At 41.0% G+C, this 22,708-nt stretch overlaps 3 protein-coding genes across 3 annotated transcripts; all 3 read left to right on the forward strand.

Annotated features, from left to right (window-relative positions):
- Positions 1–874: 874 nt before the first annotated feature.
- Positions 875–9,972, forward strand: sfi1 (SFI1 centrin binding protein). The gene is made up of 31 exons (XM_069678025.1): positions 875–1,100; positions 1,183–1,254; positions 1,403–1,513; positions 1,594–1,688; positions 1,802–1,919; positions 2,008–2,110; positions 2,205–2,361; positions 2,457–2,618; positions 2,753–2,823; positions 2,905–2,997; positions 3,092–3,189; positions 3,323–3,389; positions 3,518–3,648; positions 3,770–3,851; positions 3,933–4,111; positions 4,198–4,273; positions 4,652–4,747; positions 4,832–4,908; positions 5,018–5,120; positions 5,218–5,314; positions 6,229–6,389; positions 6,477–6,551; positions 6,889–6,963; positions 7,070–7,261; positions 7,343–7,542; positions 7,623–7,694; positions 7,825–8,080; positions 8,174–8,243; positions 8,347–8,479; positions 8,564–8,663; positions 9,802–9,972. Exons 1-31 carry the CDS (start codon positions 937–939, stop codon positions 9,970–9,972), a joined length of 3,657 nt encoding a protein of 1,218 aa, XP_069534126.1. The 5' UTR covers positions 875–936.
- Positions 9,973–10,514: 542 nt separating this feature from the next.
- sxph (saxiphilin) lies at positions 10,515–19,451 on the forward strand. The gene is made up of 17 exons (XM_069678026.1): positions 10,515–10,569; positions 10,930–11,093; positions 13,466–13,565; positions 13,662–13,838; positions 13,922–14,084; positions 14,196–14,260; positions 14,408–14,565; positions 14,648–14,834; positions 14,923–15,071; positions 15,187–15,277; positions 16,738–16,785; positions 16,870–17,052; positions 17,147–17,294; positions 17,585–17,667; positions 17,769–17,953; positions 18,174–18,360; positions 18,460–19,451. Exons 1-17 carry the CDS (start codon positions 10,515–10,517, stop codon positions 18,501–18,503), a joined length of 2,187 nt encoding a protein of 728 aa, XP_069534127.1. The 3' UTR covers positions 18,504–19,451.
- A 954-nt stretch (positions 19,452–20,405) lies between these two features.
- Positions 20,406–22,688, forward strand: sirt4 (sirtuin 4). The gene is made up of 3 exons (XM_069678877.1): positions 20,406–20,890; positions 21,305–21,599; positions 21,690–22,688. Exons 1-3 carry the CDS (start codon positions 20,406–20,408, stop codon positions 21,840–21,842), a joined length of 933 nt encoding a protein of 310 aa, XP_069534978.1. The 3' UTR covers positions 21,843–22,688.
- The last annotated feature ends 20 nt before the right edge of the window (positions 22,689–22,708 follow it).

Here is a 22,708-nt window from a genome sequence, read left to right on the forward strand (position 1 = left end):
TGGACACAGTTCTGATCATATACTCTGGTGGACCATTTCCAATCATATCAATCCCTGGAAAGAAGTCTGGTAACCTTTTCGTCAGATGTGGACACTTGGGAAATATAGAAGGGAATCTTCATGGAAGAAGCCAGACTTAGACTCAACATGTCAAGATATGATACTATGATACTACAGCTGTATTCAAACTCACAAAAAAATACAAAGAAAATGTTAAAAGACTACGACAGAGAAAATAAAAATAAATATAAAGGCACAATTTCAAGCAGAAAGAAATCTTACTTTCATATCTTATAAGTAGGCTATGCTTCAGGCTGTTTGTTTTTTGTCCATTTATTTTGAAGATGTATATCAGTAAAGCACGATGAAAATTTTGATTGAATACATGTAATAAAGTCATACAGAAAAGCAATGTTGTAATTTATATATTGACTTGTCTATTAAATTTGTTAGTACCATGTGTTTTAAAAAGTCAGATATAAATAAAGCTTTGCTTACTAACTTACTTGTAACTGTAAGCTTTTACCCAGTGTCCAGTCACAGTGGAGGAGGGGCAAAACAAACACCTTACCTGTGTAAACCAACTAAAGATTTGAATACTACTTCAGCCTTCCTTTCACACAGAGCAAAGGCCAAGGCATTCTGGCATTATTCTGTATAAAGCATCAGATGCAGCCAAAATCTCGCGTGAAATTTATGTGAATAATGGCACGTTCAGCGTTCCATAGCCCAATGTCGCATCATCAGCGATCACGTGACAAGGAAAAACAAACGCGCGGCATAGTTACAGAAACAATCCCCGCACTTGGCCGCAGGATGTTCATGTTGTTATATACGAAGGGTTTAAAATTGAGGGTGTCTACTGCCCTGTGTTGATTTTATTTTAGATGTAATGCTGAGCCACAGCTCTCGTTTCTAGTGGCCTGAATTGATACAATGCAAAGTAACGCCAGAAAGCCATATCCAGTGAGACCCCGACTACGCAGTGCTAGTACTGGTGGTCCAGCGAAGCAAGTCTGCAAAGTTCACTTAAGAAAGGTTCCTTACAGAGTTGGATACAGCTGGAACAAAGGTGGAAGACTCAAGGAACTGAGGATAAGGTGCTGAGACACTTCATGTATTTTAATTCAACTTTTTACTTTAATCTTATAATTTATAACTTTACATTTTCAACCACTGCAGGCACTTGGCAAGGAAGTTCCTGAAGATATGGATTCAGAGAACCTTTGGCCGTATTCTTCCTCACAAAGCAAAGTAACAGTTACATTAATTTTACAAACTGGAAATCAAAACTTTTAAATAATTTCTTTCTTTACAACTGAGACAACAGTCTGTTTTCCACTGTTTCCAAGTGTCCTACCTGCCTGAGTTCCTTGATCTAAGGGAATATTGCATGTTGCAGGTCTCACTATAACAGCTTAGTCTTAAGACGAGCCTTTGAAGGATGGAGAGATGAGTGGTGGACGACCAGGAGGGAGTGGAGTCTTGCAATGCGGGCGGAGTGTCACTACAGGTACACAGTACAGCCTGTACCTCAGTCAGCTGGTCAGAGACTCATTTGTGTGTGTGCTAATTATATATTTGATGTTTCAGATATTATCTGTGTAACTTGGTATTCCATCACTGGCGGATATTTGTGTCACTGCGGGGGGAAAAGAAGAGCAAAGTCCAAAATGCTCAGTTATTTGGTATGATTCTGGCACATGCAATGAGAGTATATTTAATCTTAAAGCCTTTTGTTTTGTTAGATACCAAAAGGCAGAAGAAGTTTTGTCATTAATCACTTTGTTTCCTTAACTAGCTGACAGGCAGCGGATGCGTCTGGTTTGCGACAGATGGGAGGTGTTCACACACATGAGGCGCATAAAGATCCGGATGTGTGAGTCTGCCCTTGAGCTGAACAGACTCACAACTCTGCAGTAAGTAATGATTGTATTTGCAAATCAAACCTACACTTGTAATGTTAAGCAGATTAATGGTTTAATACTGTTATGTTTGTCTGTGCAGTTCAGCATGGATATTGTGGCAAGCCAGGCTGCAGCAGCGTCAAGACTTTCACATTTTAGAGGACCAAGCCTCAAAACAGAGGGAGCTAGCTTTACAGCGCAGGGTAAAGACCGTGTCTAACACGCCCATGAATCAATTATAGTCAACATTGAGGTTGATCAATACTGATCGTCTTGTGTGGTGTTTTTTAATCAAAGGCCTGGATTCAGTGGAGAGAAATGCATACATCAGCTCTTCATCAGAAAGAGAAGGAATCCAAAGCTGCACTTCACTTCGTCCTCAACCTAAAGAGTAAAGCATTGCATCGTTGGAAATGTTATGTGTCTAATCTCCAAACCAAGAAAGAGTCACAAGGTCATTAGAAATAACCTGCATGATGTATATTTAACGGATAAGATCATCTAAAAAGCTTGATCACTCTACAACCCTTTCTTGATATCATTTTTCAGCTGAGGCTCAGTGCGCATGTCGTGTCCGCCTATTGAAGATGTGTTTGAGTAAATGGAACAGTGCTTTGCATCTCAAACGGAGTGAGGAGGACCGCCTGCAAGCTGCCGGACGTTTGGCCGTACAGAGCACACAGTGCAGAGCACTGGAGCGCTGGAAGGCTTGTATCCTAATAAGATTATAAAAACAACATTCTTTGTATTTTCAAACCAACTACTATATAATAAGTCGCCCACTGAGGGAGAGGACTAGCTCATAATTATCAGTACAGTTGTTTGATTCTTGAGCTTTTCATTAGATGTCACGCTGTGCAAAGAAGAGGCTGAAAAAAACAGGACTGCATGTCAACATCATCATCATCATCTGCTGGTAAGAACCCTAAAAGTAAAGCAACTCTTTATACACAGAGTTTGATCATTAAATTCACAGATCTGTTTGTTTGTGTTGCAGCATACTGGTGTTAAAGGGCTTTCTCTGAATGTCATCAGGAAAAAAACACAACGGCTGAACAACAACATGGCCGTCCAACAGTATCATCAAACTGTAACTGATGAGCTCATCCTTATCCTACAGCTTCAAATACATGATTTAATTTTTTCAAAGCCTTTTAAGGGTTTTGTGTTTGTGTTTTGGATAGATGACAAGGAAGTGTTGGGATGTGTGGCAGGACCGTCTGGAGGAGGCTGAAGACAGGAGCTTTCATCACCTGACAGAAATGGCGCTGACTAACCGCAGGTGCTTTTAGTTACACAATCTGTACCAGAAGAGTTAAAAGATTGTTAGCATCCAAGCTACAAACATGTTTCATATGAAGTTGTTTGTGTTTGCTTTATTTACGTTTAAATTCTGACTTGAATTGTCTTTATAGCACAGCCCTGTTGAGCAGCTGTTTTCAGCACTGGAGAGAGAAACTTGCTGAACAGACACACATGCAGGTATTTTGAGCAACACTCACAGAGCATAGATTGAGACATATTTCTATAGATATTGTCTTTCAACATGTTTCCAACACAAAATTTATACTATCCTTCTAACACAAAATTGTCATGTTTTATTCCTGCAGGATTTGGAGCATCGTGCAGACATCTGGTTTGCTGAACATGTGTTTCCTCATTGTTTCAACTCGTGGGTTGAGCTCACTCTGCAGAGAAGACACAAAAAGCTCTTGAGACACAAGGCAGAAGTCTTCAATCAGTGAGTTACCATCTCCCCCCACCCACTGATTTCTTCTTATGCTGATCAGCTCCTCTTCCTGCACCAATAAGAGTTAATTCATCTGTTGTCTGTATCTGATTTCCTTGATCTTTCTTATCAGGCAGCGTCAGTTCACATGGGTGTTTTACACCTGGTGGGGACGATCAGAGAAGCACAAGGAGCAGATGCTTTCTGAGCGCATGGTATGTCCACTATAAATGGAAACAAACTACTGCATATTGCAGGCGTGTAACAAATACTGACGGATAATTCGCTGTTATCAGGCAATCCTACATGAGGAGCGGGGCCACCTGCAGAAGGCCTGGGCTCGCTGGAGGCAGCGGGCAGATCAGCAGATCATCCAGGAGGAGAAACAGGAGGCGTCTGAGCGTCTGTACGTGCACCGACTGCTTTACAAGACGATGGCACAGTGGAAGGACAACAGCACGGAGTGCAGAGACAGGTGAAGCAAACTTAGGGCTAAGAGTTAGTTAAAGTTTGCTGGTATGTCGGTTAACATTTTTTTGACCACATTTGTTTGCATGTCAGGAGAAATCGGGAGCAGCAGGCTTGTCGTCAGGGTGACCTGCGCTGCATGAGATGGGCTGTGGAAAAATGGAAAAGGGTGACTCTTTGCTATTTTATCTGTCCAGTTTCTACAACATCAGTTCACATAATATATAAAGGCATCTGTTCTTTGGCTCAAGGTTAAAAAACAAAAACCAAACTGATCTGTTTAGTCTTCGATACTTGTTATGTTAGCTGTTCTTACTTGTATCTCCGTAAGACCTGAGCACTGATGTGTCAGCATGTAACCTGCAGATGTAACCCAGAAACACTGCTCTCCTATTCTTAACGAGTTCAATATTACATGACCTACATGTTTGTCTCAAGACATCACTGAATCACAGATACCAACACAAATCAGATGCACATTTATCTGTTTCAGGTTAACTGTGTGTGTTTCTGTGTGTGTGTTAGTGACTCGTGTTTGCTTGCTCAGTTTGTTCATTGTCAGCGAGTACAGAAAAGCAGACTGCAGCAGATGCAGCGTTCCCATGAAGTTAAACTTCTCAAACACACCTTTGTGGCTTGGAAGGTACATCAGCATCATGCTTTTTTTAAAGCTTGCAGTGGTGACGTGATGTTAAAGCTGATGCACTGTGTCCTGCTGCATTCACAGACACACCACCTACAGATGTGTCAGCTCTCTGGTCAGGCAAAGGAACTACACAGAGAACAACAGGAGAGCGTTTGCAAGTATTAAACTAATATATATTTCTATATATCCTTTATAAGATTTGAAGTTTGAATTAATGTTATTAGAAACCACCAGAGTATGTCAGCTCCTTCTCATATCTCTCTTCAGAAACGTTCTGTGTGTTTGGAGGGAGAAGGCTGTGCTGTTGGCAGAGGTCAGGCTCATGGAGCAACAAGCACAGAATCACTTTCAGCATGTCCTTCAGCTGAAGGTTGTAAAGCAGTCTGGTGCCCTCACATATTAAACTGTGGTAGTTGTATTATTCTTGGAGCCTTTGTTTATTGCTGTCTTTGCACTGGATATTTCAGGTGTTTCTTGCCTGGAAAGAAGCAACAACACGCGCAGTGTCAAAGCGCCGCCAGCAGGGGGAGGCAGTCAGCAGGGCTCAGAGGTCCATAAATGAAGGTATGAAAGACCTCATACAGCACAATTCAAGACTATTAAATTCTTTACTGTTTACAGATGTGTTATTTAATGTGCATTTCTTACAGCTTTGTTGTAAAAGATACAATCTTGAAAATTTTAATTTTCGTCCTCTTGAGCGCCTTCCACTGGCAATAATCAGTGTGTATGTGTGCACCCTTCCTAATTTAACCAGATGTCTACAGTTGGCTCCCTTTGGCATGAGACCTCTTGATTTTCCTCACTTTCCTTTTTAGGCATTTTTTTCTTTGTATTTTCACTTATTTTTGAAGTTGTATCTGTAGTCATCGATCATTTCTTTGTTTGTTCAGCCATAGTAGATTACTGTTTACTCGCAACACTCGCAGAGACCGGAAAAGCAGCCCCTTAGCTGCGCCTACCCTCTCTGGCAGACCAACCACTGCTGGCTGATGAAAAACGCGTTACTAACTGGGCGCCGCTTGTGATTTTTTTTCCGCGAATGTCACCACAGACACCCAGTCTGTAATAATACTATATACTGCAAATGCAAAGGCTTTCATCAGTGGGCCATAGGCTCAATCACCATTGTGTTACCTCATTCAACGATGACTTAACAGACATTTATTCACAAGAAAATCTTCTAGATTATCACTTTAAAGGAAAAATTTATTAAAAAATCAATTATATTAACATGTATGAAAATATGGGGGAAACCTAACTTTAATAAAAAATCTTTTGTACAATGTTTTCTTATGTCCCAGACAAATAGTAGTATTTGTTATCTACTTCTGTCTGTTTTATTGCAGTTTTGATCATTTTTAACCACAGATCTGACAACTCTTTAGGTTAATATCTGGTCAGAATTATTCTATTCACATCAGGCATGTGTACCTGAATCATTGCACTCTTTTTAACTTGATGTTTCCTCTATTTAGTGCGACTGCTGCGCTCTCTGAGACACTGGAGGAAGCAAACCAGAGCAGCTCGCAGAGAGAGGGTTTGCATGGAAAAAGCCCGACAGCACCATGAGTCCAAACTTCTTTCTAAGGCACTGAAAGCCTGGAACAAGCATCAGTGCCAGTGTCGCAAAAACAAGGTTGGAACTTCACATCGACGTAATTATTATATGAAGCCACATTGTGCTGTTGAACATTATTTTGATGATGATGTGATATTTACACAGGTGATGAAACGACAGGGGATCTTGTTGCTGAGGTTAAAGATGTACCAGATATACTTTGAACAGTGGAAGGTCAAGGTTAGTTCATATTATTTTTCACACAAACACTTTAGCCTCTTAATAGCTATAGATTTTACATGACAAGATCACATTGCTCGTGGCTTGTGGCTCAGCTGCTTTTATTTAGTCTGTTGTTTTTAAAAATGGTCTCTCTCATGTCCTCGAATTTTATGTCAATATAAGAACCTAAATTGGTTAACTTGATCTTTGAAACTGAAAATCTCAGCCAGAAATAAAGAAGGAATTTGTATAAAGCTGCCCTAAAAGGAACATCAATATGAATCAAGGTCAGTTATGTGGTTTGACTTAGTGCAGTTAACTTGTGACCATGACGCTGTTTCCTTCCTGCCCACAGCTGCAGCGCAGACAGAGAGAGGCGAAGCAGACGGAGCGAGCGCTCTGGCACTGGTCCCTCTCTCTCCAGGCCAAGGTAACACCTGCCCACACATTCTTCTCTCACTGCTAAATGGAGCATTGAGTCCGTAGATTTGGTGCTCGCACGGTTTTCTTGATGTTGTGTTGCAAACCCTCTGCAGGTGTTGTACGGATGGAGGCTGTGGGTCACAGAGCAGCGCAGGAAACAAGAGCAGACAGCCAGAGCTGCAGAGGTGTACAGAGACCAGCTGCTGAGGGAGGGCGTGACGTGCATCACTGCATCACGTGCACTCACGTACGCTGCTCACATGAGCGATCTCACAACGGGTCTAACACAACACAGCCAAGAGCAGGTGGGAGCCTGTGTATACGCATGTATGGTCATTTCAGACACTAAACAGGAGTATTATATTCAGTTTGTCTGTGTCCTACAGAGGTCGCGACATCTCCAGAGAGTGGTGAAGCGCTGTGCTTTGAGGTGGAAGCAGCGAGCTCTGTGTAAACCAAAAAGAGAGCAAGAGGTCAGAGGTCAGCCGCTGAAAAAGAGTGTGACCTTCTGTTTGACTGGATTGAAGAGCGTTTCCTCGTCTGACTCGGAGGAGCGGGAAGCTGAAGATGGAGTGCTAAGCAAGCTGTGAGTCAGAGCTCCTGACAGACTGAATCTGTGCTCAACAGATGGACTCAGACTCACAGAGCGTCTCCTTTTCTTTACAGACTGCTCGGCCGTATGCCTCGCCGCCAGCCACGCCGCTGCGAGGAGCTGTTTGAATCTCCACTGAAAATAAAGTAACATCGTTTTTTTTAACATAATCAACATGCCTTATGTTTAAATAAAGGATTTAAGATTGGAAATTTAAACATCATGCTAAAAATCTTCCTTTCACGGAGCTCTCACACTTCCTGTTTTGTTTTCTAGCACTCTGAGGCCTCCTGCTGCCACCAGCGCTGCAGCAGGTCCAAAACCCTGGCAGCTCGGCTCACGGGAAGGCGGTCGTACAGTGTCGTCCTGCCTTCATCCTGCCAAAGCTCCTGTCACCTCCACACATCAGAGCATCGTCATATCTAATGTGTCACCCTCTGAACCTCACATGTCGACTCCTGACCGTTCCCAGGAAAACCAAGATGTTCTGTTACCCCCCTCTGCTTTCATGACCACTGGAGCTGAAAACACAGTAAATATCACCTGTTTGACCTTTCAGGATGCATTCAGTGCTAAAGTAAGTTACTTTACTTGGGTTGTAACTGCTGTGTTTTTTTCTTCTAAGTTGGGTAAGACCAGTAGCTCAGGTTTTAGAGATGTCCCTCTTTTTAAACAACCCTCAACATCTTATCCGGGTATGTATCCTGCACTTCTCTAACTCAGTCGTCTAGCTTGGATTATGCTTAACAAGAAGAAGAAGAAAGGCCTGAACAACTTTTTTGATTGTGCTTCTTAAAGAAAAACTACTGAGAGCATCCAGTGGAGAAACTCTGGAAGAAGCAGCAAAGGATTCAGCTTCAGCTCTGACCAGAGAACTGCTCAGCATCCAGCGGGACATGAAGACGTACCAGCAGGACAGGAAGCAGCTCCGGTAAGACATCAGTGAGAAATGTGTTTCCAAACACACATTATATTGTCTGCATACTAAGTGATGTGTTATTGTGTGTTCACTCAGGGCATGGCAAAAACTGAGTGAGGTTTTACAGAGTTGGTTACAGACGAGTGGGAAGGACGAACACGTGGAAAAGGATGCTGTTTGTGAAGAGTTGAAGGACGTAAGAAATAAGAAACACAAGGGCATTTCACTTAAATTTAACATGTTAATTATTTTACTATATTATTGGTTATTTGGAGATAAGGTCATGCCATTGAATTGTCCCTCATCTCCAAGTTTGATGATGTTTTGAAACTCGACATATTTCACATTTCACTTCCAGATATCAGCATTAAGTTTAGAGAACATAAATTACGTGTATCTGGATTTTGTTCGTATATTACCAAACAAATTGCATTCTTATCTAATGCATGAATATTTAAAACACTTAAACAAAGTTTATATATTACATTTCTGTCGTTATTGGCCCAAACAGACACGGTGATTTAGGTTATTGTAAGCCTGATTTCTAACATCTTTTGCTGAATGTCTAACAACAACTGACTCACATATTTCTTGTCCCTAATCAGCCACCATACACGGCAATACCCAGTGTTTCAGTTTAGAGTGATATTATTATTATTTTGGCCTTTTATGCCTTTATTTTACCGAGAGGACAGTGGATAGTGTTGGAAACAGGGGAAGAGAAAATGGGGGATGACACGCGGCAGGGGGCCCGAGGGCGGGAGTCGAGCCTGGGGCCGCCGCATTGAGGACTGCAGCCTCTATACATGAGCCGCAGATACAACTGCTGAGCTAAACCTGCGCCCCTATTTAGAGATATTCTTGATGATAGCCTGTTAAAATATAAAAAGTTGGTATGTGAAATATGTGAAGAAAATCTGATCAGAAAAAGAACAGGAAGAGGCAAAGACATTGACAGGAACTATTTTCATAGATGTCTTAGTACAGCTGAGAAACATGAATGTAGAAGTAGATGGCTGTAGATTAATGATAATAATAGTATACAGTTCTACTGTATGATCATTGGCAGCACATCTAACTGTCTGGGTTACTCTTATTATGTAAAGATAGGAGGGCCTATAAGGTGCTAATCATGAGTAAAGGTCATTTAAAGGTTACTTCCCAAATGACCCACACTGATGTTTTACCTTCTGCATGCATTCTTTTGACGTCTCATTCAAACCGTAAATCACTGACTGCGGAGAAGTCAGAGGTCAAATGAGGGGAAACGTTATGTAATCTCTGACACAGTTCTTTTACCTGAGTCACAGTAGATATGTTTCTGATGTTTACAGTTAGAGGAGCGAATCGACAGGCTGTCAGCTGAACTGGGGAAACGGAAACCAACAATGCTGCTACATGCGGAGAGGATCCAGCATTTACAGACGGTCCTGAGTGCTTCAGGGGTTCCTCTTCTCTATCAGAAAGCAGAGGACACTCTGTGTTTACAGCATGACAGGACATAAAGCGTAAACAGTGATTACACCTACTGGTTATTGGGACTGTTGGTCATCTGTTTTTATGTCTAGGTGCAACATGAAGACACAAGAATTGAATCTGAAAGTTTTCTCCAGCTGATACATAAATGACTGTAACATTGCTTGTTTTAGATTTGTCCCTGTTCTGCGTTCAAAATATTAAAATTAAATATTTATTGCTATTTATTCCAGTTTAAATATCCTGTAAATATAATACCCAAAAACATAAAAGCAGAAGTCCTTACAGCAGCGTTCACAACCACAACTTAACTGAAAGTCTATTAGACTTTGGCTAGGGGTCGTCCTTGTAACAGATGGGGCTAAATATGATCCATATGTGGGAAAAGAGTGACTTAACTGTTTTCAGAGGAGCTGCCCTTGCGCAATAGATTTTTATCGGTCAGTACAAGTGCCTCTAATCTTTGGGAGATCTATGCAGGACCGTCCGGGGTTTGAGACTTACAGAAAAGACAGCTGTCTGTTGAGCTCTGCAGCCTTTAAGAGACTGAGTGAAACCACAGCAGGACAGAATGCGAGGACTCTGTGCCATTTTACTCTTTCTTATCTTTGTCTGCTGCGTCAGGGGTGAGTTCTGATACTGAACTAGTTAATTTAACTTTATTGTAAAGTTAAATTGTTTACAGGTTCACTCTCCTGTTGTTGAATGTTCTTTTTATTATTTTGTTGATGTTAGATTTTGTTGTTGAGGGGGGTTTTTTTGGACATTATTAAAACTGATTCAAACATTAGAAATGTCAAATTATTTCACAGTTTACAAAAATGCAAAGTTGGATTTAGATTTTCTCGATTAATAAACTTACAGAGAAGTCCAGTACATACTTGTATTTAAGAATAAATATGCATAAAGCTTACTCATTCTGTCCAAACTGTATGCTCGTCTTCTAATTAACTCACACGGAGTTTGAACTCTCCCTTGCACGTTAGCTAAGAAGATGCGGTGGTGCACAGTGTCCGATCCTGAGCACAGGAAGTGCGCAGAGCTAGCTAAAGCTCTGGTGGCGGTGCTGCCGCCCGCTGCTGTGGCAGCTTTTGCCCGACTCTCCTGCATCCGAGCGTCGAGCACGACTGACTGCATCGACAAGATCAGGGTGAGACATCATACACCTCTGTTATTATTGTAACAAGAAGGTGTAGTCACTGTCACAACCACATACACGTAGTTATGTTTGTGTGTTTTACAGCTAAAATATATACTTTCAACCATTTAATTCACAAAGAAAACCCCTTAATGCAAAGGTGGATAACTTCACGGATTTCCAAAGTGAATAAACATTGAAAACATATGGATGATGAAATGTTTTAAATTACACCTAATTGACTTAACTGTATTTCGACTATTTTCCTTGTCATTGAGATAACAATAACAAGGACAATTTGTTGTATTAAGTCAGATGTTTTTTACGCAGGGCTGAACAGTCAAGTTAGCGATACTGGACTTTTATGTTGACATTGATATTTGAGAGTTAATCGACATATAAACATTTTTGATCATGATCCATGATATGTGTTATTTTAGACATATGAAAAAGGCCTTCTGAGGTTGTCAGTGTCCCCTGATGCAAATACAATATAATGGAGAAACTGTTTCTAAACATAATAATACTTTTTATTAGTATAGCGCTTTAAAGGGTACTCAAAGGCACTTTACATGATACAAAAAACAATAACAGAGACATTATTTTCACAAAAATATTAAAGAGGCGTTAGGAAAAGATGAGTCAGGGTTCATGGAGTCCAGACCATGCAACAAAATTATCTCAAAATTATATAATGCCATCCAATTATCCAAACTAGAGAATACAGAATACATAAAGAGGAAATGGGAAAAGGAAATAAGGGTAATGATCACACAGGAGAGCTGGGAGAAAATATGTCCACTACAATGGTTCTCAACCGGGTCAAACACATGGCGGGAGTTCTGCTGGAAAAACATAACAAGATTTTTTATCACACCCATTCAAAAACGACATCAAGGCAGCGGGGACGCTTGTTGGAGACTCTGTGGGTCTAATGGAGCCAACCACTTCCATATTTTTTGGGACTGCCAAGCAATAAGATCTTACTGGGAAGAGATCCACAAACATATCAAAAATGTATTTAATGTGAACATTCCATTAAAATGTGAAACTATGTTTTTGGGCAATATATTGTTTGAAACATGGACCATAAAAGACAAAAAAACTGGCGGCTATACTGTTGGCAGCTAGTAAGAAATGTGTCACGAGGAAATGGTTAAAAGTGGAACCTCCCACCATTGATGAATGGATTGAAATTGTCTATGAGATTTATGTTATGGAGAAGATTTCTTTTTCCCTCAAAGTTAAGAAAGAAAAATGTTATAAGATCTGGACCAAATGGGCTGTAAAACCAATCAGATCTGATTTCATTTGACTATACTGGTGCTTTGTGTGACCCTACCCTCTTTTTTTTTATGTGATGTACTGATTGTATGTAGGGGTGCGCTCCCCGGTTTTGTTCCTTTTTGTTATTGTTCCCACCTGGAAAAATTTAGGTCCGTGTAAGAAAACTCCAGAAACAAACAATCCTGAACCTGAACAAAATCACCCAAACTTTCTACATCGATCCTCTCCTACATCCTTGACAAACTAAGGCTGTAATAAATGTATGTGATGGAAATGTGCCTTTTCTAAATAAAAAGAGAATTAAAAAAAAAAAAAAATCACCCAAAAAACAATAACAAAGACAGTAAAAGCGAAAGTGTAAAGCAATCAAAGTACAGAATTAACAGTTAAATATATATATGTATAAAAGCAAACAATTAAAACAAAAACGTGAAGAGAGATTTTTTGAAAGAGGGGAGTGAGGGATGGTTGGTGGTAGGTTGCGGGTGGGAGTGTGTTGGTGAAGCAGGTCAGTGAGGCAGGAGGGGGCTAGGTTGCAGAGGGCCTTGTAGGTGATGCGAAGGATTTTGAACTGGAGTCTATTTGCAGAGCTGGAAGGAAGCATATCTTCTGCAACAGCACTTTAATGTCCCTTATCAGCCACCGTATACACCAAAACCCAGCGTTTCAGTTAAGAGCTATTCTTTATGATAACTCGTTTTTTAAGATATCAAAGGCTGATGTATCGAATGAAACAAAATATGATAAGAAAACAACAGGAGGAGGCACAGCCAGAGACAGGAAATGTTTTCATAAAGACATCTGTTATAATTAAATCCTTCAACAAAATGTCTCGGGGGGATGGAAACTCTTAATTAATAAGTTGTTTTACATGTGCAGCTGTGTTGCTTTGCAGTTACAGTGGGATCATAATCTGGTTTACATCATGTTACAGAACCACCAGCATCTGGTAAAGTGAAAGTCCTTGAATAGTTTTTGGATTAATCATTATAAACATGCAAAAGTAATCTCTCCCGAGTGACTGTATGAACTCTGAACACCACTATAGCGACGATTAAGATGCTATCCTGTAAAGTTCTGTTAATGTTCTGTTTCAGGCTAACCGTGCTGATATTGTGACGTTAGACGCAGGAGAACTTTATTCTGCTGTGAAGCAGTTCGGCCTTGTTGCCATCGCAAAGGAGATATACATCGACGGTAGGTTTACTTCACACTTCTAAGACACTTCAGCGTGTATCTGCACCTTTTCTTTCTGAGTCACTATGCCTGTCTGTGTCTGTCTGAGTCCTGCAGGAGGCTGTATTCTGTCTGTGGCTGTGGTGAGGAACAGCAGTGTGGACATACGCTCCCTGCAGGGCCTCAGGAGCTGTCACAGTGGGGTTCGATGGACGGCTGGATGGAGTCTCCCTCTCGGCTTCCTGCTGTCCCGCAACTACCTGAGCTGGTCGAAGGAGCAGCCGCTCAGTCAGGGTAATGACCTGACAGAGCATCCTGGAAGTTTCTTCTTACTCTTCTGTCCTTTAAGCACCTCTGACTTTTCTCCTCTCGAGCAGACGTCAGCACCTTTTTCAGTGGCAGCTGTATTCCCGGAGCTGCTGCCATGTCTCCTGCTCTGTGCGCTCTGTGCCAGGGCCAGAAGTCCTACATCCGCCAGAAGAATTATCACTGCGAAACGTCCCACAGTGAGCCCTTCTACAACAGCCAAGGAGCCCTCAGGTCAGGCGGATCAACAAGCTCTCAATGCATGAGGCACATTTGCTGCATTTCAAACATCAAACAACAGCACAGACGTGAACTTCTTCTGTTGCCTCTTTTGCTTTGTCACAGATGCCTCAGGAGCGGAGCAGGAGATGTTGCATTTGTGGATCATTTAGCTCTTGAAAGTATTGAAGGTAAACTATCTTCTAATGGACTTCTGCATGTCTACTGTAAAACTTCTAAGGATGCTGACTCTAGTTTGCACGAAAGCAAAGACGTTAATAAACTGAAGGTAATAGATTAATGACGATGATGCAACATTCAATTGTTTGTTCTCTCAGACAGCGACAGAGACGACTTCAGGTTACTGTGCACGGATGGCACACAGGCTCCTCTCAGCCACTACAGAACCTGTAATCTGGGTCGAGGTCCGGGAGCCGGCATGGTCACCAGATTCAACTTTCGCAAGCCCGCTCGCAAATTCCTAGTGACGGCTCAGGTACGTGTACACACTTTGTTTCCACGTTACATGCCCACAGTTGTCCTTATACCCCAATGGAGGATTCTTTATTGTTGTTTAGATGCTGTTTGGCCTGCGAGGTAGAGAGAGGCAGCGCTTCCAGCTCTTTAACTCATCCTCTTTTGGAGAAAACGACCTTCTCTTCAAAGATGTGACGGATAAACTGGCTGTTCTGCCAGATGACATGGACGTCAGTCAGGTGCTGGGGTTAGATTATGTGGCTCTCCTCAAAGGTCTCGGACATGAAGGTACACGCCCATATTTATGTGTGTTTGTCACTTTTTAGATTCGAAACAGACTGGCTATGGTTTTATGACCTAATGTATGTGTGAACAGGAAGTTCCCTTGAGGACAGTGTCGTGCGATGGTGCTGTATCAGCCTTGCAGAGCAGAAGAAATGTGAGCAGTGGGCTCTCAATATAAAGTCAGACCCCCTGGTGTGTGTAAGAGCCGTCTCAATGCGCGACTGTATCGAGAAAATTAAGGTAAGTTATTCAAGTTGAATTAATCCCAGGGAGTGATGAATTTAAAGTTGTATCAAAGACTTAAAAAGCAACCAACCTGTACATGTATTTTCCCAACATCACACATTTGCTTCAGAGGGACGAGGTGGACGCGGTCTCGCTGGATGCGACTCACACTTTCATCGCAGGGAAATGTGGTCTGGTCCCTGTGGTCACTGAATATTATGGTAAGACTTAAGTGTGCAATAATCACAATACATATGAATACAGAAGACACATTTCAAAATTCAGTCGCAGCCTTTTCTTCTGTGTATTTCCTTAATGACTTGTGAACTTCATTATTCCTGAAGCATTTTGTAGCCAACAGATTTGATCATTGATTTCTCTTTATGTAAAAGAAATCACTTCAATTCAGCAGCTAAAATATAAAGATCGATGAAAATGTTTTTATGTCTTTTTGGATTTAATATAATTGAGTTTTTGGAGCATTAGTTGGACTAAACAAGCTATTTAAAGATGTTACCATGGACTGTAGGAACATATACCAACATGTACCAATAATAAGGCAGTGCCAAATTAATATTGATACAAAATGTAGAAGCCTTGACGACCCATAATACCATTAAATATATCATAACCATAAAAATAGTGATGATAAATAATATAATTAAATACAGATTAAAAGAAAAATCAGAGTGAACCCTGATGAGATTAATATAAAGGTTAAAATGTGAAGTACAACTTTTAAAGACCCCTCCAGTGAAAGTGTTTAACCTTGTAAACATCTCCATGTGGTGTTCTTCATGTGCTACAAGACATATCAGGGACAACATAAGCAGTCATCTCCATGGCTGGGCCTGTCTGCTTTTAAACTGCAGTGTACCAAGGACAGGCTGAACAACACGTTTTCAGATTGGCAGGTTTGAGACGTCAAAAACCTAAGGAGCCAATCCCGTTAATAGACGGGGTGACGCTATGCATATCATTATGTGTAACCTATGGCAACCACTTCGGCAATGCGCGAGCCAGCTGTAACCATCATTGTCATTTTTGCAAACTCACTACTGACTACTAATGTTAATGTTACTACTACTAATTACGACATTTCAAGCTAGCTAAGTTTCAACAAGTTGCCACTAAATGATGGCAGAGAGGTGTTTTGTTTTTGCGACGGAGGGGGCGGGTGGGAATGTGCATAGTGGGCGGGGCCTATGCAGATTCTGGAATTTTTAATGAAGGAGAAGGAGGAGATGCCTTGGGAGGATTTTTACAAGGTAATTACACATTTTTTGCAGAAAAAAACATATCAGACACAATTTATCATTTCAAGCAGAGCATTTTATTTGTCTTAAAACATGACTGGAGCTGCTCTTTAAGGAAGAAAGTTATACTTCCCATAATCAAGATATTTATGTATGTAATTAATATATCTAATCATCAGCCACTTTCTATTAACTGCCTTTCTGCCTGCGGCATTTTAAATCTACTTTAGGTATTTGTTGATGTAATTAAACTTTTCAGGCAGAGAATCAAGGAAGTTTTTCTTTTTTTGATATTTTAACATAATTAATTGGGAAAGAAACATCCATCAGATCGTTCATATTACTGGATGCAATTGTTGTCTTTATGCATTGTAAAAAAAAATATCTCTGTTTCCACTGTGTCTCTTTTGGACTCTCAGAGAAAGAGAGAAAATGTGTGCCTGCTGAGGGATCGACCCACTTAGAGACGGACGGTAAGACGGTGAAGTAAATAACCACTGATCCTGGCAGCTGATGTGATTGTTGTCTTTGCATTAAAACTGTCTGTCTCTCCTCAGTGCTGCCCTCACTGGTGGGTGTGGTGGTGGCAAAGCGCTCCAGCAGGAACGTTTTCATCGGGAACCTGGGAGGCCGTCGCTCCTGTCACGGCCACATGTACAGCCCCGCAGGCTGGCTGCTGCCGTACAGACACACGCTGAGCCTGGAGCACAACAGCAGCTCCCCCTGTGACCCAGACCAAGGTACTGTCACCCCCATTTGAAGTTTATACTCCCACTGAATGTCCTCCTGTTATGTGAGTGTACAGCTGCCTCTTTTTTGTTTCTCTTTCCTCAGTGTACAACAACGTGTTTTGGAAAGGCTGTCTTCCTGGTTCTCAGGGGAATCTGTGTAAAGTTTGTATGGGAGGCACGGGGGAGGCCGCCACCAAACGCTGCGCTGACAACCACAATGAGCGCTACTATGGCAACATGGGGGCTTTAAGGTATGTTGTACCTGAAGCAGAGCTTTGTGTTCATCTGTGATTGCTGCTGTAGATCAAGCACAGAACTTTAAAGAAAAAGCAGAATGTCTAACTTGTCTTTTCTGGTATCAAGCCATTCGTTTGTATTTGTGTTTCATCTGGTCTTATATTCCCTCTTCTTTTAGCTCTGTTTTTGGTCCCCACCAACTCTTGAGGGACATATGTTTATCTCTTTGGCAGCTGAATGCTCTGCTATGATAGATAGATTCTACTAAGGTCATATGCTCATATTAAAACTCTTTTCTTTAAAGGTGTCTGGTCGGAGATGCAACTGGTAAAAGCTACGGTGATGTGGCCTTCCTCGAGCAGCACAACCTCCAGGCAAACATCCTCAGTGAGATAATAAGCTCTGACATGAACACACTCACTGATGCTAACATATCCTGCATGTTGACAACCTTTTGTTTATCACATTATCGTGTTTTACCCCGTCAGGTTTGGGCTCCTCTGGTTGGGCAGAGGGCTGGACGTCATCAGACTTTGAGCTGCTGTGTGGAGATGGTCGTCGGGCCCCGCTGTCGGAGTGGGAGAGCTGTAACCTCGGAGTCGTCCCCCCCAACACCGTCATGACTCGGCCCGTGCTAACAGCACGAGTGTACGACTTCCTGATGAAGTCACAGGTCAGCGTATGTCAGGGTTTCATTGAACCCACCGTCCTTGTGTTTACCCGTTCAGAACATTGAACATATCACCTTAAGGAAATACTTTAGTTACTTGTAATTCTGCAGATTCAGATTCAAGATATAAAATATAATCAATCAATAAATCTTTATATATTATCGTATCAGTACTTGAAGGTATTATTCAAAACAAACATTTCTTTTTCTTATAACTGTACAGGAAACTTTGGCTGCCAACCCAAACACAGAGTTCAAGCTCTTTGAGTCTCAGCAGTATGGAGAAAGTGATCTGCTGTTCAAAGATGCAACGCAGTGTTTCGTCCACACGAGTCACATGACCTCCCGCTCCATCCTCGGGGACGAGTTTTACAGTCATGTAGAGAGCGTCTTTAACTGCACACACTCAGGTACGACTACACACACACTCACTTGATTGTCAGACATATAATCGAACCATGTCTCTTGGATATTTTAAGAATGCTCACATCTCTTTTTGCTCCTGACAGATATCTTGGAGTTTTGTAATCAGGACGTGTGCAGCATTTTCTGATGGACACAGAAGGAAACGTCACCTTTCTCTGTGATTCAATCCACAAACTTGTTTCATCTTTATCTGATGACTGCAAATCACCACTGGTCGTCATGGATCAGGATTCAGTATAAAGTGAAGTGATTGACCTTTCAGAAACTATAACATTTCTTTTCAGTCTTCACTCTTGCTTTAATTTTTTCTTCTTGTAAAGACTAGAGAAAAGCCTTCAGTAACTCAGTCACTAGAAGTTAAAATGTTTTATTGTGTATAATCTATGTGTCCTTGAAAATGGCAAAAATGCATTTGCAAAGGGCAAACAAAGCCTAACACAAAGAAGTTAAGGTCGCAATAATGGAAGTGAAAACTGATGACATGTAAATATATCGTTGTAAAATCAATGATTGTAGAATATAAAAATGTAATCGCATATGTGTGTATATGATAAAACTTCTGCCTTAGCTGTAACATTTTGTTATGCACCATTTATAGTACTGTTTTTGTTCATAAATCTCAAAATGACTGTGGGACTGGGAACCATACAGAGTATGGGGACACTTTTTTAAAAGCAAAGGTTGTTACTTTTGTTAAATTGTCTTAAAGGAGCTCTGAAGTAAATAAGTTGCCTCAAGCCTCAAAGCTTTACTGCTTTATGTAAAGTTTTGATGAAGGTTGTTTTCGTTTGATGCTTTAATTTAAATAACGACATTCAGACTGTTGAGCTGAATACAGCTGCAACTACTGCCAAATACTTAGTTCTGTAATGCAGATAAGTTGTTATTCAGGCATCAGTTTCTATGCCGCCTGCATGTAGACATAAGATTTAAAAAGTTCATAACTTAGGGGTATGGGCTCCAAAGTCAGTTTAGAGTTCTTTATTGTCATACACAAACAATACAACTTGAATAATGCTGTAATTAATATGTGTAAGAAAAACTGTATGACAAAATTTTTTGAATGCTTGAGACATAAAAGGAAAGTAGCTCAAATATAGGAATATAAAAGAATATAATTTATATGTTATATGTTGGAAACAAATTAAAATATTAGAAGTTAATTTAAGACACCAAAGCCACGTACCTGTGTATTGTGTTTTATGTTACTTAAATCATATGTTTACTGTTTTGGTAAACTTTTTTATTATATTTAGGTGTCTTTTTTTTCCTTCAGGTGCTACTTTTTCTTCAATAATAAAATTGATTTTATATGGCTGGTCAATATCAGTAGAGATATACAGTGATGTCAAAACATATACAGAAAAATTATTTTGTGGGGGTAAGAAAGCCAATTTTAACTTGATAAACTGGCAAGCTTGAGCTTTACACTTTGGACTACAACTCCCACAACACAGCGCCATTGTGTTTGGTGTTACGTCAAAACTGGCATTTCCTGTTGCTGTCCCTAAAAAAGACAGACAGAGGTTCCCACGTTATATCAGGCTGTTGTTACTTGTTATGGTATTCAACACACACTTTTAGCTCCTGACATTTTGTCGCTATAGACAAACTGTAGCTATCGCTTTACCTCAAAAATAAGGTATAGTAGCTAACTAACGTACCCAAACAAAGTTAGCTTACTAGCTAGCTGACATTGTATCGTTCGCCAGCTGTTATTATCGTTACCGGTTGAAAAGTGCACTTTTGCAAAGTAGCCCAGTAACTGTTTTAAGTCTTTCTTGATATGTATTAATATTTCCCTTTCATATATGTGAATGTTGTTAGCATTAACTCATTAGAACATTAAAATGTCATTAAAGTTGTGTCAAGCAAGTGTCTCTTCTTGCTTGGCAGCTACCTGACTGTTAGCATTCAGTGACCTGTCATCGCCCCTCATTGAAAGAGCATAGATGTAGATTAATAATAATAAATTGAATTATTTTGTGATTTGTCTGCAATCAATTTTTCAATGTTTTCCTTGCTGTAGATGAGATTGCCATGGCGGATCATCTCACTACACTCAGCACCTTTAAGGAGGGCGTCCTCAGTCCCTGCAGGTGCGGTGAACTTTGTTCCTGTCTGCGGCTCCACTGATGCCCACTCCAGAGAGCTGCTGCAGGACTTTGTGTCCCGATCCTCACGCATGTTTGTCATCACTGGAGCAGGACTCTCCACGGAGTCAGGGATCCCAGATTACCGCTCAGAGGGTGTCGGGCTGTATGCTCGCACTGACAGGAGACCCATGCAGCATGCAGAGTTTGTCCGCAGCGCTAAGTCCCGTCAGCGATACTGGGCTAGAAACTTTGTCGGCTGGCCGCAGTTCTCATCCCATCAGCCAAACTGTGCACACGGGGTCCTGCAGCGGTGGGAGGAGAGGGGCAAGCTAAACTGGCTGGTTACACAGAATGTGGATGCTCTTCATTCAAAGGCAGGACAGAAAAGACTGACTGAGCTGCACGGCTGTGCCCACAGGTGAGAAAACATCATCTGACACGTTAATCAAGAAGCATGTCCAGAATGTGGTCTTCTGGTTTGTTTTGTTTTCAGGATTAGTGGAGGAGGACAAGACATACAGTTACTGTTTTGTTGTGGTACATTTTATATCACTGGATTTAAACAAACATGAAAAACAAATTATTTCTCCCATATAAAGAAGTTCCAAGGAACTTTTTTCAAAGTCAGGTCTTCTTAAGAACGTCACAAATTGAATTCAAGTCACCTTTACTGTTTCGTAACAAAATATCTGAGCAAACCAAACCCAAAATATCTTCAGCTATCGACACCACTAGGGGTAAGAGTGAAAACATGGTATTTTATTAGGTGAACTGTTCCTTTAAGTCACCATCCTCATGATAAAATATAAGTATTCATATTATGTGTCCTCAGGGTGATGTGTCTCGGCTGTAGTGCCATCACAGCTAGAGAGGAGCTCCAGGCAAGATTTTTATCGGTGAACCCGGACTGGAGTGCGCAGGCGGGCGCTGTGGCTCCTGACGGTGATGTTTTCTTAGAGGACGAGCAGGTCCTGCATTTCAGAGTCCCTTCCTGTGAGGACTGTGGAGGGATACTAAAGCCTGAGGTCACCTTTTTTGGAGACACTGTGAGCAAAACCACAGTACAGTTTGTGCATGACAGACTGGCGGAGTCGGATGCGGTGCTGGTTGTGGGCTCATCATTACAGGTAGGTTTTATGGTTTTTATAATGCATGAAGCACTAACACCAGTTTACAAAACGCTCTTTACATTTGTGTCCCTCTGTGTCATTCCCAAGGTATATTCAGGATACAGGTTCCTACTGGCAGCAAGTGATAGGAAGCTACCAGTCGCCATCCTGAACATTGGGTCCACGAGGGCGGATCACCTGGCCCAGCTGAAAGTGAGCGGCCGCTGTGGTGAAGTGCTGTCCGTCATTCAGCCTCTCTGACTGTCATGACGGTTTGGATATTCTGTATTAAGCTAGTCAGAAAGCTTTCAACACTACCTCAGATTCAGATTCAACCAGGTTAAAAAAAAGGTGCATCTTCAGTGCTCTGCCAGGAGCTGTTATCAAAGCTGGGATAAAAAGGACATATGTTCTCTCCCTTATTTATGCATTTATTTAACAAATTAATGTCATAATAGTTAAAGTGTGCACACCAGATTGGTGTCAGTGGATCGATATTCTGGTTCTGCCAGGAGAATTAGAAAGACTCAAGTCGTACTGTATGTAGAATCATGTCATATATGTGCAGTTATAATGCAGCATGCAGGATTTACTGTGAAGGTGTTGAGTTGAACTTTTAAGGCTGTGACAGGAGAGCTGCTTCATGGTTTGTCTTCCTCGGTTCTTTTCACTGTTTTACCCTGATGTTGCTTTTAAATATAAAGATGAGCTACAAGACATGTGGGAATACAAGCTGGTATTACATAAAGGTGAAAATCATGTGTATGTAAGACACAGAAAACTGTGAAGAACACTAATTTATAGATAATACAAAATATTTTGCAATCAGTTGGTTTTAACGGTCTGTGTTATGTAATGGATTGGTCTCATGTCTTTGTATAATGTCACTGATGATGATGCTATACATTTTTAGTGCTAACAGAAACAGAATGGACATTTCCTCGATTTATTTAACAATGCAACTGTACAAGTTACAGATTAAAGCTGCTATCTGTAAAGCTATGGATTTTATTTTACCTTATTCAAATGTTTAATGTTGTGATAATAATGTTTTTTTCTGTTTTGCGTAACTTAAATTGTGTTAAAGTCCTACACCACTTTATAAATAAAAACAGTGTCAGTAAGTG

Source organism: Semicossyphus pulcher, unplaced genomic scaffold (assembly GCF_022749685.1).
Source record: "Semicossyphus pulcher isolate SPU_LCO1_2020_fin unplaced genomic scaffold, fSemPul1.0.p SCAF_3, whole genome shotgun sequence".
In the NCBI taxonomy this organism is placed as follows: domain Eukaryota; kingdom Metazoa; phylum Chordata; class Actinopteri; order Labriformes; family Labridae; genus Semicossyphus; species Semicossyphus pulcher.